The sequence below is a fragment of the Tamandua tetradactyla genome, chromosome 6 (assembly GCF_023851605.1).
Source record: "Tamandua tetradactyla isolate mTamTet1 chromosome 6, mTamTet1.pri, whole genome shotgun sequence".
NCBI classification, from domain to species: Eukaryota; Metazoa; Chordata; class Mammalia; order Pilosa; family Myrmecophagidae; genus Tamandua; species Tamandua tetradactyla.
This window is the reverse complement of record NC_135332.1, coordinates 164,236,171-164,254,029: the sequence shown is the minus strand read 5'-3', so window position 1 is coordinate 164,254,029 and position 17,859 is coordinate 164,236,171. Positions and strand designations below refer to the sequence as shown.

Genomic DNA, 17,859 nt, shown 5'->3' with positions numbered 1-17,859 from the left:
GTGTCTGTTCATACTGCAAGGGAGAGCCACATCGCTCCTTGTTCGAGAGAACTCCCATCCCTAGCCCCCGCCGCGATTTATAACTTGTTCTTTGCAAACTCAGTCACTGTTTTTCAGGAAGTACTGCGCTGGGCCGTAACTCCACTAACATTTAATATTCCCTGCCTTCTTTCTTGCTCTTCTCGTGCCACCCACTAAATATTTGTCTCCGTTTAAAATTTTTAAAATTTTACCCTCCTCACCCAACAAGGGCATTTTAGAAGGCAAACGCGTAAAGCTTAACCCATTCGCATAAGCCCCGCCCAGGTACCCCGAACTTCCGGTTCCCGCCTCCGCCTCCGTCCCGCTTCCGCTGACGTCGGAGGTCAGAGGTGCCTGTAACATGGCTGCAGTCGTTCCCTTTGAACCGGTGCGGAGAGGTGCATCTCGGTGACAGAAGCTGGGAGGAGGCGGCTAAGGGAATCCGCGTCGGGGGAGAGAGCTTGAGGCGGCGGTGGAGCCGGCGAGGCTGGTCTGAGCGCCGAGGGAGGCGCGGTCGCGGGGCGTGACTGTCGGGACCGTGGGGGAGCGAGGCGTGTGAAGTGCGCGAGATCGGTGATGCCCCACCGCTCCCGGGAAGCGGGGAAGTCACACTCCGCGGGACTGCTTCATGCCGCCGAGTGGTTCAGAGCCCGCCAGAATGAACAGGAAGAAAGGAGACAAGGGGTTCGAAAGCCCAAGACCATATAAATTATAAGTATTTTTCTGTCTCTCCCTGTTTTGGGTTTTGCTTTCATTGATTGTGATTTGTGATTGCTTGAAATTGACTTGGTATACCTAAGAACCTTACTGGGAAACCATACCCACTCACTAATAAAAACAATGTCTGGGGCGGGCCATGGTGGCTCAGCAGGCAAGGATGCTTGCCTGCCATGCCAGAGGACCTGGGTTCGATTCCCAGTGCCTGCCCATGTAAAAAAAAAAAAAAAAAAACAATGTCTGCAGGGGGAAGGATGTTTTGAAAGACAGTTTTATCCAGATTTAATGGCCTTGCAGGTTAATAAACATTTTTCTTTAAATACCAAACTGTTTCTTTCAAAAGAAAACTTTTTCGTGGCTGTGGCAAGAATTATCCAAATTTGTGAGGTTTTGAAATAGAAGATTCAAGTGTGATTTTTAGCAACTTAGAATATAGTCCTTCAGTACTTGGGTAGAATTACGCTTTCAGTTATTAATAGAAAGTATTTTTTTCTTTCCTTATTCTATTTTATATTTTTAATATACAACCCATCAGGTCGTCTGCATCAACAATATAAACTTCCAGAGAAAGTCTGTTGTGGTAAGTATGTTTTCAATTATAAACAGTCTCAAGTCCACTGATTAGAAGACTTGGAAACTATTCTTCCAGATAACTGTGTCATGAATAGCTAAGAATTAGAATTCACTTCATCTGCCTCCAAGGCTCATGACCTTTCATACCTAGCTGCCTCCTCAATCTTCCCATCCTTTTTTTTTTTCTGTTTTCTGATTAAAATTTTATTCCTTCTAATCTGTTGTGGAATTTGAAAGTCTGTATTACCAGACATTTTCCAATTGTGCATGTAATAAGAATAAGCCCATAATGAGACATCTGTCAACAGGGCTAAACTTGGCTGCTAAGAGGCCAGTTTTGTTTTCTGATTCTTGGCTATCTTTTTTAGGTGAGATATTTTTAGTGAAGTTTTAGATGAGTTATTTGAAGTCTTGTAAACTGGCTCCCTCCTCCCCTCATATACATTTAGAAGTAAGGATTGTTTATATAGTCCATTTGAGGAAAATTCTTGAAAACCCAAGTACTTAATTTATGCTCGGGGGTGGTGGTTATAGTATTAAATAGACTGGAATCTTGGGGAAAACTGGTTTTCTTTGAGTGATGGTATCAACTTCCCTCTCAGTTGTTATTCATGTATGTGTATGTTTATTTAGGATGATCTGAATAGATAGAAAATGTAACCTTTTCATAAGAATCATAGGGCTTCATGTTTGTTAGAATCCTACAGATTCATTTGGTCCAGTCTCCTCATGTAAAGAATATTTCTTGTAGTATTCTTCCAGATCTTTATCTAACTTGTATCATATAGAAGTATATTTTAAGTGCATTGTGTAGTATGAGTTGGGTAGGGAAGACAGGAGATTTAGGGAGTCTAATTAAAAGGCTAATGTAATCTGAAGGAAAAGCCCTTAATCTAGATGGTATCAGCAAAAATGGGGAAGGAATAGAGTTAACATGATTGATTGATTCACTATAGTGAACCTTTACTCGTGCTTGCTATGTGAGAAACTCTTCCAATTACTTCATTCAATCCTTAAAATAACCCCATGAAGTAGATACTACTTTATTATTTTTATAACTAAGGTAACTGAAAGAATGGAGATTAAGTAACTTCCCTAAGGGCATAAAGTTAGCAGGTGATGGAATCATTTTTGTTCAAGGATGACCTTAGAGTCATGATAGTTCCTTTCTGTTTATCATTCCCACGCCCTAACCCTCTCCATCCTTGGGGAAGTGGTATACAGAAGAAAGTTGTGGATGACTTAGAATGATAGGAGTTGTAAATGAATTTTAGGTTTCCTACTGGGAAAATTGATTGGATGGTATATCAGTCAGAATCCTGACAAGCAGGAAATAGATGTCACATTCTTAAGGTAAATTAATGATGGGACAACTTAGAACAAACAGGGTTAAGAAAAACCAACAAGAGATGGAAAAGCACCCTGGGTTAACAACTGTGAGGAGGAAACATTACCACTTCTTGGCCTAAAGGAACAGAAATAGATACTGAAATCTATTGTAGCTAGAGAAAAGGGTTGCCTTACGTGAGCTATTGCCAGTAGTAGAAGAGTGAGCCTACTGACTACCTGCAGTATGGCAGAGAAGCAGCTGGGGAAATGAATATAACAAGCTCACTTTCCTTCTGCTCTCTTGTTTCTTTTTGGTACCTCCCATTTCACCAATCCAACCAGAAGGCAGAGGGCAAGAGCCCAGTTAACACAATTCATGGGCCACAGAGTAGGGTGGATAATGGATCAGAAGAGGCAAAAGAAGAGAATCCAGAACATTCTACCCCTTTTGCCACAAAGTGTATACTCTTGTCCTTTGTTTAGATGGAAAGCTAGTGTTCTTAACACAAGAGACATACAAAGTGCTATCAGCTATTGAAGAGATTAGCAATGGCCAACTACCTTTTTTTGTAAGTAAAATTTTATTCAAACATAGCCATATCAATTTGTCTATGTATTTGCCTAAAGCTGCTTTGGAGCTGCAGTGGCAGAGTTGAGTAGTTGTGACAGAGGCTATATAGCCTACAAAGCCTAGAATATTTACATATTCCTTTAAAAAAACATTTGCTGATCCTGAGCTATTGTATTAGTGTAGGGAGGTGGCAGTTCAGTCATATTCCCACCTAAAATGTATAAACTATGGTTATTATTCGTACAAGGTAGTAGAAAGAAAAGTGGAATAAAGAAGCAATGTAAAACTTAATTGCTACAGGCCCCTATTTTCTTTTGATGGTCTCAAGCCAAGGTTGAAGTAACAAAACTTCTTTATTCTTCTCTGCATTACATGCTTTCCTTCTGCCACCATCTGTGCTGGGATACTATAGATTCTAAATTCCTATAGGATCTGTATCTTTGGTTGTCCTGTCTTTGTTGGGTTGTGGCAATATTCAACTGGCTAGGCCTGTTGGTTAAGGGAAAAATAAGAGGCATCCCAATGAATCCCCTGGATTTCAGATATAATTCTTGTCCTTGTTGTATAGTAGATCCTCAATTTCCTGTTTAGTAATTGGGGTTAGTCATTTCAGTAGTACAGTGACCGCTTTCTCTGTCTATTGATTCAGTAGCATGAAGAGTCCAAAGTGGTCAAGGGCCAGTCCCAGCTCCCAATTTAATGGAACCATGTCTGTAAGCCCTGATGGATGCGATCTTCTCTTGGGTACTAGGACTAGACTCTGGGAAGATGACCCAAATATTAGCCACTGTTTTAGGACAATATCCTGTTGGAGGTATCAGTTGGTGCTGTAACTAAACCTTCAGCAATTGATCAGGCCAGCTGCTTCTGAATGATAGGGCCCAAGATAAAACTAGTAAATTTTGTGCATAAGAGCCTACTTCTGTACTAACTTCCCTAAAAATGAATTCCTTGGAGACATGTATAAAATATCCCAATGATATGTAAGGCATTTTGTAAGTATATTCTGAGTAGGGAGCTAATGTACTATATGTGTCTGTTCTTGTAAAGACAAATCACTGTCCCCCTTCATGATAATGAGGTAATATAGTCAGTCTTACACTAAGTAACAACCTAAGTGCTTCTTGAGAAGGTACATATTGAAAGATTTGTATTTGCCTCTGCCCTTGGCAGATGGACACTTACTAGCAGTAGCCAAATTAGCCTCAGTTAGGGGAGGGGGTAGGACTATTTTTATTTTGTTGGTCTCATGTGTAGCCTCTGTTCGTGTCGTGATTGCTTTGTACGTGAACCCATCAGGCAATCACCAGAGTGGCTGAGTAAAGAGTCTGTGACATCGGTGAATAAGTAATCTTGTCAATTGATTGTTGAGGGCCTCCTCTGCAGTGGATGCCCTCTAGTGGACATTTATGTGATACATGAATATTTTCATATTTTCTGTCCTGAGAAATCCATTCGTATGGTTCTCCCACTATCTTTCTTATTTCTAATTTTTCCAGTCTTATTCTTTCCAAACTCCTACTCACCTAGCCAGCCTTTTAGCTGTTGCCTATTCATTAGTGCCGATCTGTACTTTGGGCCATTTCTACTACACAGAGTGTACAAAAAGTTGTATTTTCCGAAGGTCTGCCTACTGTAAGGATTTATTCCACCACCCTATCAGTGGGACCCTGATGCAGCTGCCATTAGTATATGGTGTAGATTTATACATTGATTAGGCTTGCGCTTTATTCTTTTCTGTTTGCTGATCATAGGGAACTCTCCATGAAGCCACAGGTGTGGGTTAAGGTAGAGATGAAGAAACAATGGGAGTAAGTACCTTTGGATTCATAGTCACCTATTCATGCTGTTTGCTTGTGCTTTATGAACCTACTTAGGCTTAGTCTAGGTAACTCTTTCCATTTTAAAGTGGAAAGCTGCTGCACATGTCCAATATTATGATTTGAAGTTCCTGATTTGCATTTCATGAAATACAGTTATTGGGAGTCCTGTGGTCATATATGTTCAGCTCTACCAGGGTTTAGTAGCAAATCAGAAGTTGCTTTACAAAGGAAAAAAAATTGTCAGGAGAAAAGATAATGACCTTACTCCAAACTTCTTGTTCTGTTGAAAAATGTCAGAGTCTTTGAGTCTTTAACACATCTCTGTCTGCCATGGACATTTTCAGTACCACTGAATCTGCCCAGTCTTTAGACCAAGGTTGTAGAGCAGCTTAAACCACGGCTTGAACCTGTGTATACCCTTTGTTGCTCTGGACTTCCCTCAAAGCTGATAGCCTGGTAGGTTGCCTAGTAAACAGTATACCCAACTGTGTATGTTGCCTTCAGAATCTAAAGAACTCCACCAAGTTTTGCACTTTTTTTTTTCTCCTTTTCCTGGCAGGCAATGCAAGATGTAACAATTTATCTTTCACTTTAGGTGGGTTGTGTTTATATGCCTCAGACCCATTTGGCCCTTAGAATTTTTTTTTATATAACAGGCCCTTGAACTTTTACGTGCTTTAACTCTTATCCTCTGCCATCCAGATGTTTCAAGCATCTAGAGAACTTGTTTCTTATTGGGTGCAGTTAGCATAAATGTTGTCAATATAATAATGTAATGCTCTTTAGACTATTGTGCACTCTTTTGGACTATGTTATGACCATGCAGGAGAGTTGATATAATTCTGACTGTGATAGGAAAGAGGTCCTGTTGTCTATTAAGGCAACCTGCTTCTGATCTTTTGAGGAAAAATCATTTTCTAGGTCATCAGCCGCAATACCAATTACCAAAAGTTTTGTGAATTGCTGTAGTAAATGCTCTACATCTGCTTCAGTAGGCATGGGTTGTGGCCCAAATATTTGTATTTCTAACAAGTTCTCAGGTGATGCTGAGGCTCCTGGCCCAACCACTGCTCTATACTGCTTTTGTGTTGAGAAATTCTGGCATCCCAGCCTCAGTAACCAGTTTTCTGTCGAGTCTGTATTAAATCTCAAGTCTCATATTGATAAATGAGACCACTTAAATTTTATAATTCAGCCTACTTAGAATCTATTCCTGTATGGTCTCAAGATGTCTGATGGTACATACTAGGAAGGTCCTAAAGCATTTTTGGTACATAGAGTGTTTCCTAGAGCAGGTCTCTTTTTGGCCTGTGTTGGAGTCCAAAGAAATTTTTTGGTTACTCCTCAAATAATGTGATCAGCCCAATCCCAGAATCCCATTTGTGCATGTGTTTCCTGGGACCTTTTTGGTCCCAATTACTCTTACTGGTCCAGGTCCTGGTAGGTAGCAAGTAACCAGACTCAAAACAGATGCAATGTGTGGTTTTGAGGAGAGTCTGCATTGCTTTTTTGAGGTTCCAGCTTTGTGTGAGGAAACTAAAAGGTTTTTATGTAGGGGGAAATTGGTTAGTTGGGGAAGAAGGAGTAGTTTGGGAGAATTTGGGGATTCATTCAGAGTTCTCATCCTCATCTGTATCTGCCCTAATTTTCTTTTCCCAAGTCTTAAGTGCCACACTTTCTGCCTATGTCATTTTATTGGCCCTGCCTTTCTATAACCCTTACAGTTAGGCCCTGGACTTAATCTTCAGCCTTCTCTACCCTTTGCTATAGGATGTAGAAACCTCTTTTGAAGTTTCCATACAGATTTTCTGGTTTTGCATCTTATTCTGAGACATCCAGTTTATTCATTTCTATGTGTATATTTGCTCTATAACTGTCAAAATCAATCAACCTACATCTCAGTCTTTGTAATCAATATTGTCGTTATTGTAACTGAGTGCCAAAGGCACTTGATCTCCCAGTAATTTGGTCTCAACTGCGGTTTATCACTTGCCAGCACTGGTAATAATTTGAGTAATCGTGATCTTATTACATGTCACTGATTGCCAGTATCTCTTTTCTCCTTCTAGAATTTTTTTGGGTACTCCTCAAATATGTAATCAGCCCAATCCCAGGATCCCATTTGTGTATGTGTTTCCTGGGACCTTTTTGGTCCCAATTACTCTTACTGGTCCAGGTCCTGGTAGATAGCAAATAACCAGACTCAAAACAGATTAAGTTTAATTGTCTATTTATAAAAGTGGGTTGGGGTTAAAGGGAAACCAAGGAGGGCTGATGAAGTCCCTCTGGGCTGTCAACATCTGGGAGTTTTTAGCACTTTGGGAGATGATTGGTAAGGCCTGTAGCTATAGTTTAGGACTGCCATAAAAGCTGTGGCTTTTAGTAGATAAATGTAACCACTGCCAGCCTGAGGCCTGGTAGAGATGGAGCTAGGCAGTAAATATCTTGACAGGGTTCCCTTATTGCTCTCCGATATGATGATACCTCCATTGACTCAATCCAGCTAGAAGTCAAAGAAGCCCAATTGATTCAGTTCACAGAGGACCTGGGGCACAGAGCAGAGTGGAAAGTGATTTCAAAGTACAAAGAATATCTGGTACAGATGGTGATGTCTTTAATTAGGGGTGGAAGAATAATATGAGAGCAGTGTTGTAGGTAGAAGATTATTAGTTTAGTTTTAACATTTTGAATTTGAGACATTACATACGTAATACAATCCAAAATCTTTACCAAGGCCCGTATGGCTCTGCATGATCTGGTCCTGGCCTATTTCTTTGATCTCATCTCCTGCTCTTCCCATTTTTAACTCTGCTGTAGCCGTAATGGCTTTCTGGTTGTTCCTTGAACATGATAAACTCATTTCCTCCTGAATGATTTTTACACTTGGATTTCCCTTTGTCTGGAACACTTGCCTTCAGGTCTGTCTTTTGTCCCTCACATCATTCATGGATTTGTTCAGATGTTATTTGCTCAGAGAAGCCTTCTTCCACCAAACACTTTATAATGACTATCTCTCCCATTAATTCTTTGTCTCCTACTGTGCTTTGTTTTTCCCTATTTGACTAATCATGACAGTGATACATTCCTTGAAGTGTAAATGAGTTTATTAGGTCCATTGAACAGCAGAGGGCCAGTATGACTGAAAAAGAAAAAGAGAAGTTGAAGAGTTGAAGGAGATGAGGTTAAGGAGTAGGCCAGGGCCAGATAGTGTTGGGTAATGTGGGCCATGGTAAAGAATTCTTGGATTTTATTATAAGCCATGATATCTGGTTAGATGTACCAATGCTATACCTGATGATGTATACTTCTTTCTTCATTTGTCTGTCTGTCTCCCCAACTAGAAATTTCATGAAAGCATAGACTTCTACCTTCTCCTTCAGCCCTCTATTCTCAGTGCCTAGTGTGGTGCTCAGTTCGACATTCTTTAAATGAATGAGTGGATAAAAGAAACAGAGACTGAAGAGAGTGGTATCTGGACGGGGAGATTTGGTTTTCATGCCTTAAGCCATGGGGATAGTACAGGTAGAGTATAAACGGAAAAGAAATACAGGACCAGTGGTAAGACCCTGGGGAATACTTAGAGTTCATGAATAAGAGGAAATGCTATGAAGAAGACTGAGGAAGAGTGGTTAGAGAGTAGGAAAACTCAACAGTGGTTTTAAAGCAAGGAATTTTGTATTTGTTTTTGCCCTTGCCACCTTTGTTTGGAACACTCCCTCTCCAGGTCTTCTAGTAGCTAGCTCCTTTGTGTCGTTCTGGCCTCGGCTCAAATGTTACCTCTTAGACTATGCAGTCTACAGTAATTCTCCCAAATATTCTATCACATCGATATATCTTGTTAATAACCTTATTTCCTTAAAAATTGTCTTCATGTATTTATTATCTATAAGTTTTAAGAGAGAAGGGATTTTCTTTGATCACTGCTGTAACTCTTAGGACAGTGCCAGCACTCAGTAAGTATTTCAGCTGTTGAATGAATGGAGGAGAGGATTTCAAAGGGAAGAGTAGTCAGTTACCAGTTAAGGCAAGCTGTGGATGTAGTTATGTTATCCTAAAAGATATGTTCAAGTCCTAACTCTGTAAATGTAATCCTATTTGGAAATAGGATCTCTAAAGATGTTATTGGCCAAGATGAGACCACACTATATTAGAACATGCCCTAATCGAATATGACTAGTGTTCTTAAAAGAGGAGAAAATTTGACAGAGACAGAAGGGAGAATGCCATCAATTGCCGACAAAGCACCAGAAGCTAGAAGACACACAGAACAGATCTTTCCCTGCAGACTTTGACTGAAGCATGGCCCTAACACCTTGATTTTGGACTTCTAGCTTCCAGAACAAAAGAGACAATAAGTTTCTCTTGTTTTAATCTGTCCAGTTTGTGGTACTCTGTACAGCAGATCTAGCAAACTAAAACACCACAGAAAGAGAAAATAGGAAGAGAAATCATGAGGGTGATGGTTTTGATAGTTAAAAGGTCAGTGATGGCTTTAGTAAGATCCAGAATGTGAGTAGGGGGTAAAAGAATGAGTGGGAGTTGAGCAAACGGAAGGAAGGAGACATGAAGCTTAAAAGTAGGGATGCAAATGAAGAGACACTTTCTTTCTTTGGGGTGTGTGTGGGACGGATTGGAGTAAAGATAATGACCTTAGTGTGCTAAACGAGGAGGGAAAGGAGCCAAAAGAGATAGATTAGTTTATTCAGTAGTCATTTATTGGAGGTACAGGAGAAAGGAATTGCAGCAGAGTAATGATTATATCACCATATTATATTGGCTGAAGCATTAAGTAGCCATTTTAGAGAATGATGAGTCTATAAAGCATGGAAAAGGAAGTGAGAACAGGGAGCAAACTTTTCAAAAAATGTCTGTTGCCAGTGTAAGGGGAATAAGAAGCATGAATTACTTCATTTGAGAGTGATACAGATCTAAAGGTTAAAGAAAGACAAGTGAGACTTTGGTATATTTATAAGCACAGGAAAAAAAAATCCTACAGAAAGGAAAGATAATTATAGATGAGAGTAATTCATAGAATAGGAATTCTAGATTATGCCAACAATGGCCTCTAGAGGACCATGGAAGGATTATTCTTAAACAGGGGGGAAAGATAGGTACATGAAACAGAAGGGCAAGAGAATTGTTCACATATGAAGTTAAGGATCTAAGCTAGGTGGAGAAAAAAGTAGCTCTAGAATTGCCATGAAGGATTGTGTTGTGAAACTGAAATAATCATGTAACAGGAGAACTTTATGTGGTTGAAGTAGGAGGACTGGGAAAAAAATAATGAGAAGGGCCGGAGATAGCCTTTTTTTTTTTTTTTCTTTTTTTTTTGCATGGGCAGGCACCAGGAATCAAACCTGGGTCTCCGAAATGGCAGGCGAGAACTCTGCCTGCTGAGCCATTGTGGCCCGCCTGGGATAACCATTTTTTATAGTCAGGTTTAAAATTTTGATATTGGAGCGGTTCTGAGCAGTGATGAGGGTCTTTCAGAGTGTAATCTTAACTCCTGTTATGGAATGGGGCAAAGATTGTAGAAATTGAGGTCAGAGAATTTTGAAGCAGTATTATTGGATGGATCAGATGTCTACTTTAAAAGTCCCATAGGGTGATGGCAGAGATGGTTTTGGAAGAAGGAATATGAACCTTCAGTGAATGTTGGAGACTTGGTAATATAGATAACGAGAAATAGAAAATGGTATATCTGTATTGCTGAATACAAAGAAAAATAAAAGGAAATGAAAATATTAGGCATCTAGTTAGATGCCAGCTACAATTTTAAATCACTTAACTATCACAATTACACTGAGAATCACCATTATTCTTGTTATACAAATAAGGACATAGGCACAGAGAGCTAGAGTAATCCAAGATTATGCAGTTACTGAATTGTGGAGTTAGGATACAGAGAGTATAACTCCAGAACCTATGCATTAAACTGCTGTACTATACTGCCCTGACTTTAGTGAATGCTCTGTAAAACCTGTGAATGGTCTAGAAGTAGCAATGGAAGATAAGAGAATGCCTATTTTCCTCCCACCCTAATTTACAGAGAATGGAAAAAAAAAAGTAGCTTCCAGTGAAATGAGGTTCAATAGACATTTCATTTAAGGCTAGAAGTGGTGATAGAGTTTTTGAAAAGGGTGGAAGATTCAGGGAAGGATATTTAAAATGGAATGAGGGTTCTAGGAGGGTGGTCAGTTGTGAAGTTGTGGGGAGGGAGCAAGGAGCAAGAAGATGAGAAGTGAAGTGACCTGGGGGGTTTGTAGTTATTCCAGTGGCTAAGGATGACAGGGTTTAGAGGCTTGTGAAAGTTAATGAGTCTGAGGGGTTTAGAGGCTTGTGAAAGTTAATGAGTCTGAGCGTTACAAGCAAGTAATAGGTTAGAACTCTAGGTGGAGTCAGAGACCTAAAGATAAAAGAATACTGGTCTTTATCTTTGTGGAATATGGATTCCATTCACTATTTTGTTATCATTAACCATAGTTTAAAAAGCTAAATCCCATTCTTATGTCCTACCCATGTAACTAGCCATTGTCAGTATTTTTTTTTTTTAGTTTTTTTAATTTTGAAAAGTAACATATGAACAAAAAAGCAATAAATTTCAAAGCACACCACAATGGTTAATTATAGAACAGATTTCAGAGTTTGGTATGGTTTACAGTTCCACAATTTTAGATTTTTTGCTTCTGGCTGCTCCAATACACTGGAGACTAAAAGAAATATCAGTATAATGATTCAGCATTCATACTCATTTGTGTTTGATAGGATTTGTTGAATCCTATCTTCTCGATTATAACTCTGCCTTCTCCTTTGATCTTTCTCCCAGTCTTTAAAGGGTGTTTGGGCCCTGCCTGGTCTAACTTTTTTGTGTTGGAGAGGGCTGTCGATAATATGGAATAGGAAGATGTAACTAGTTGATCTTGGAAGGGCTGGCCTCTCTAGGTTTCAGGAATTTCTGGCCTAGGAACCCATCTGGAGGTTGTAGGTTTCTGGAAAGTAATCATAGCACATGGAATCTTTGATAAATCTCAGATAAAGCCCTATGTGTTCTTTAGGGTTGGCAGGAATGGTTTTGATTAGGATTTGGCAAACCATGATAAATAGCAATATCTAGCTGAAGGTTGTGTAAGAATAGCCTCCAGAGTAGCCTCTCAACTCAATTTGAACTCTCTCAGCCAGTGATACCTTATTTGTTACAAATTTGTTTCCTCCTTTTGGCTAGGAAGGCATTGTCAATCCCATGTTGCCAGGGCCAGGCTCATCCCCTGGGAGTCATATCCCACGTTGCCAGGGAGACTTTCATTCCTGGATGTCATGTTCCATCTGGGTCAGACGAGGGGTAGGGTAATGGTTTTACTTGCAGGGTTGAGCTGAGAGAGAAAGAGAGAGAGAGAAAGAGGTCACATCTGGGCAACAAAAGAGGTCCTCTGGAAGTAACTCTTAGGCATAACTGTAGATAGGCTTAGCATCTCTGCTTCATAAATAAGCTTCATAAAAGCAAGCCTCAAGATTAAGGTCTTGGCTTATTGATTTGAAAGCCCCTTATGTTTGAGACATTATTAGGGGTTTCCCCACTGGGTAAAGTTTAATAGTTCCATATTTTTTCCTCCCATCCCTCAAGGGACTTTGTCAATGCTTTTTAATTAATCTGCTCAACATACTCTGAGTTGTATCCAGGCTCCATTAAGCTATACACAATTACAAACCCTTATTCCCATTCTGGGTTCAGTGTGTTTGAGTTGTTTGATCTATCCAGACTGATTGGGTTAGATTATGTGCTACAGAAAATTGAAGTTTTGGGCAAAATAAACCTTTCTTCCTTTGGTTTCATAGAATAGGTGAAATTCTAAAATACAACCAATGTCCTCCTTACCCCTGTGTTCTGATTTACCTAATCCTGAGCCATTTGACTTCATCCTTATCTCTAATTGAAGCCTGATTTCTTTTTCACTTTCTTTAACAGTTGTATGTGGCAATCCTGACCTGCAGAACTGCAGAGCTACTCTGAGCTTTAGGTGACACAGGTACCCAAAGTTCAAGGGAAATACCAGTTTAAACATATATACCACAGTCTCTCAAAATCTAAAAGTAGCAATTACAGCTCCGGACTAATTGTGACTGCTATAAGTTTACAATCTAAGCCCCAATTTTCTTATAAGTATTTTCTAAATGAGACCATACAACGTTTGTTCTTTTCTGTCTGGCTTATTATGCGTCATATAACATCCCACAGGTTCATTCACAACATTGCATACCTCATGACTTTGTTCCTTTCTGTAGCAACACAATATTCAATCATATGTATACACTATAGTTCACTATTCTACTTCTCAGTCAGTATATCCTTCAGCCACCTGCATTCATTGGGCATCATGTATAATGTCCATGACATGTATAATGTCCATGACAATACTTTTTTTATGATGTCCATGAGGGCACGTTTTAAGATTTTTAAACATTTTTTTATTGTGAAATATAACATATATACAAAAAAACAATACATTTCAAAGTACATTGTAACAAGTAGTTATAGATCAGATTTCACAATTTGATATGGGTTACAGTTCCACAGTTTCAGGTTTTTCCTTCAAACTTCTCCAAAACACTGGAGACTAAAAGAAGTATCAATGTAACGATTAAGCATTCATACTCATTTGTTAAATCCTATCTTCTTGGTTGTAATTCCTCCTTCTCCTTTGATCTTTCTCTCAATCTTTACGGGTATTTGGGCTCTGCCCAGTCTTACTTTTTCATGTTGCAAACACCTGTCGATAATACGACATAAGGGGATGAAACTAATTGATGTTTTTGGAAAGGCTGGCCCCTTTGGGTTTTAGGACTTTATGTTCTGGGAACTCATCTGGAGGTTGTAGGTTTCTGAAAAGTAATCTTGGTATGTGAAACTTTTGTAGAGTCTCAGATAAGCTCTAGGTGTTCTTTAGGGTGAACAGGAATGGTATTGGTTGGGGGTTGGCAAACCGTGGTAATTAGCAGTATCTAGCTGAAACTTGCATAAGAGTTACCTCCAGAATAGCCTCTTGATTCTATTTGAACTCTCTTAGTAACTGATACCTTATTTTGTTACATTTCTTTTTCCCCTTTTGGTCCAGGCCAGGGCAGTGGTGCCAGGGCCACTCTCATCCCTGGGAGTCTTATCCCGCATTGCCAGGGAGATTTTCTTTCCTGGATGTCATATCCCACATATTGGGGAGGGTAATGATTTTACTTGCAGAGTTGGGCTTAGAGAGAAAGGCCACATCTGAGCAACAAAGAGGTCCTTTGGAAGTAACTAACGCATAACTATAGATAGGCTTAGCTTCCTCACTACGCAAATAAGCTTCACATGAGCAAACTTCAAGATTAAGGGCTTGGCCTATGGATTTGGGAGTCCCTAATATTTGAGATTGTTTCGGGGGGTTCCCTGGAGGTAAAGCCTAATGGTTCCGTATTTTTTTCTCCTGTTCTTCAAGGGTCTTTTCCAATACTTTTTAATTATCTGTTCTACATATTTTGGGATGTATCTGGGTATTACCTTAAACTATACAGAATTACAATCCCTCATTCCCATTCTGGGCTCTGTTTGGGTTGTTTAAATGAGCTATCCAAGCAGGTTGAGTTAGATTGTGTAACTTGAGGGCACTTTTGAATATGGTGCTCTTCAGCTGCTTGTGTTCTGCCCTGTCTCTGTGGACTCTGATCCCTGTGCTGCCTCTGTGTGACTTGTAAACTGTGAAACAGGTGAAGGGGGGAGGGTGCTGTACTAGAGTGTCTGGGACTTAAATTTCCTACCTGTTTTTTTTTTTCCCTTTCTCTTTGATTCAACATTGTGGAGTCCTTTTCCCATCTATATTGTCCTCCAGAGTTCCAAGCAAGTGAGATCTGTCTTTTTATTAGTTGTTCTGAAGGGAGGCTTTTCCAGGGAATGTCTTACATAGCCACACTGATAATATCATTCTCTTGTTCTATTTTACACTGTTTTGGTTCTGCTGTCTGTCAGCTTTTCTTGCAACTGATACAAGCTCATTTATTTAGATTGGTCATTGAATGGTTCATATTCTTAATTAAGGAGAATTTTGGTCTTCCTCCCTAGAGGTGCTCATAGTTTAAACACAGAGCTTTCATCAACATTTTGGGCCTTTCCTCATTCTCTTCTCATTTGCTATCACATCGATCTGTGTAGATGGTCTCACATTTTTGGATGTGTGGCTCTTTTATTTGGAAGTTGGGGTGAAGGGGCTGCAGAATCCCTAGGCTTTTGAGCAGTTGGATTGAATGTCAGCTAAAAAACCTTTGTGCAGGGCAGTGTGACTGTGGCTCAGTGGCAGAATTCTCACCTGCCATGCCAGAGACCCAGGTTTGATTCCCGGTGCCTGCCTGTGTAAAAACAAACAAACAAACAAAAAACCCTTTGTGCACATTATTTAAAAGCTTTGGGCTAAAAGACATTTTGGTATAGTGGAAAGAGCATGGACTTAGGGATCATGTAGGTAGATCTGCATCTCAATTCTCCACTTATTAATGAAGCAGTGTTCTTATCCTTATTACTAATATCTTTAAAAAGTGTAATACTAAATCTTTTTTGAGCTTCTGTGAGGATTAGAGGTAACTGTAAAATTATCTGTCTAGTATAATGTCTAGCATAGGTATATAGTAGTGCTCATTAAGTAGTAGCCATTTTAATTGTTATAATCAAGTACTCTGTGGTTACTGCCTGAATTTTATCACAGATACTCCTTTTGCTGTCTCTGAAAATTTCCTATTCACTGCAGCCCATGCAATGTTGCTGTTCTATGCCCTCCATGTTGTGTTTGAGTATATCATTTTCAACCCAAGGTACTGGAATCACTAGATATATATAGTCCATATTTCCTCTGCATTTACCATTTGATTCAATACAAGAGCGTGATAGGCATTCAGTACTTGTCTGTCTCTCATATTTTAGGTACATATTTCAGATAGATTGTGAACCACATCCCTAATATGTTAAGGATTATATAGCACCTCAGGTATAATACTTGGAGGGAAATCTTCTACCACTTTGAAGCATCTGATGCTCAGAGGCAATATTAGATTTTCCCTACTTGCCTGAGAATCCTTTGTAGCTCTTATTGTTACTGGTGGACAGATTTACCTCCCCGAAGCAGAAATTCAAACTTGTTACCTTCAGTGGTATATATTTTTTTACCTTCCCCTCTCCCTTTGTTGTCATGTTATTTCACTCACCAACCTCCTGATTTTGATTCTTTTTGCTCTGTTGTTTTTTTTCCTCCTTCTCTGATTCCAGTCTGTTTAAAAATTCCTGTATTAGAGAGCAATGAATCCTTTTACCTTTTTCTAGCAGATAACAAAGTTTTTACTGTTTGTAAGCCATCAGAGTGATAAAGGTCACATAATTCATACCCATTCATTCCCAAGCCAGTTATGTTTGAAATTAAGATACTTGGAGAGCCATTGTGTATATGTATCTAATTAAGATCCTGTCTCTAATGTAGGTTGTGTTTTGTGGTAAAAATTAAATCTGTTCTCAAATATACCAATATTAAATATAATGAATTTGTTATTCTTTATCTTCACAGGGTTTTGTGGAACTGACTATATTTCCCACAGTTGCAAACTTGAATAGAATCAAGTTGAATAGCAAACAGTGTAGAATATACCGAGTAAGGATCAATGACTTAGAAGCTGCTTTTATTTATAATGATCCAACCTTGGAAGTTTGTCACAATGAATCAAAACAGTAAGTTATACACTTTAAAATATTTCTATTTTGATATTTCTAGCAATGTTTTTTTCATATGATTGGATTGATGTTTCTCACTGGATTTTTCTTAAATTATTAGTAGATTCAGGATCCCAATTATTTTTCCTAATTTTGATTTCTGTTGCTTTTACTACTTTGCGTATTTAAGATATCTTGCTAGCTCTGCCTAATATAGTAAATTAAGTTTCTCTTTTTCACACTACAGTTCTTTTTTTGGCATGCATGATCAGGCATTGGGTATCGAACCAGGATCTCCAGCACAGCAGGCAACAATTCTGTCTCTGAGCCACTGTCACACCACCCCACACTACTGTTTTAAAGGAATATCTGGGAACTTTACATTTTTAGCCATTTCTGTACTTTTAATACTTTTTAAAAATATTTGGGCTTTTTTGTTGCTTTTAATTTAAAAATACTTTATTGCTAAAAAATTTGAACCCTCATCTAAACCTTCAGCCAGTCATCATCTTTTTTGCTGGTGGAGGGTCTTGCCTCAATGCAAATGGCTGCTGACTGAACGTGATGGCTACTAAAGGTTGGGTTGGCTGTGGCAACTTCTTAGAATAAGACAGCAGTGAAGTTTGCAACATCAGTTGACTCTTCCTTTCATAGAAGATTTCTGTGATACTTTCTCATAGCATTTGACCCACAGTAGAAGTTTCTGTGATACTTTTTGATGACGTTTTCCCCACAGTAGTACTTCTTTCAGCATTGTCATCAATCTTCCCAAACCATGCCACTGCTTTATCAACTAGGTTATTGTAATATTCTAAGTCTTTTGCATTCATTTCAGTGATGGTTACAGCATCTTCAACAGGAATAGATTCCATCTCAAGAAACCACTTTTCTTTGTTCATCCATAAGAAACCACTCCTTATTCATTCAAGTTTTAGCATGAGATTAAAGCAATTCAGTCCCATATTCAGACTTCACTTCTAATTCTACTTCCCTTGTTGTTTCTACCACACCTGCAATTGCTTCCTCCACTGAAGTTTTGAATCCTTCAGAGTCATCTGTGAGGGTGGGAATCAACTTCTCCCATACTCCTGTTAGTGTTGATATCT

General features: G+C 39.1%; 1 protein-coding gene across 6 annotated transcripts in view; it reads left to right on the top strand.

Annotated features, from left to right (window-relative positions):
- Positions 1-344: 344 nt before the first annotated feature.
- The window catches only part of TAF2 (TATA-box binding protein associated factor 2), a 193,698-nt gene continuing 176,183 nt past the window's right edge, over positions 345-17,859 (top strand). For 4 of the 6 annotated variants that reach the window (XM_077167550.1, XM_077167549.1, XM_077167548.1 and 1 more), the window contains exons 1-3: positions 345-733; positions 1,265-1,318; positions 16,611-16,771. In XM_077167550.1, the coding sequence (XP_077023665.1) occupies positions 650-733; positions 1,265-1,318; positions 16,611-16,771 (299 nt within the window). In that variant the 5' untranslated portion in view covers positions 345-649. Of the gene's footprint in view, positions 734-1,264; positions 1,319-4,971; positions 5,023-16,610; positions 16,772-17,859 lie in introns of those variants that run through there. The other 2 variants (XM_077167552.1, XM_077167551.1) reach the window with 2 other exon arrangements.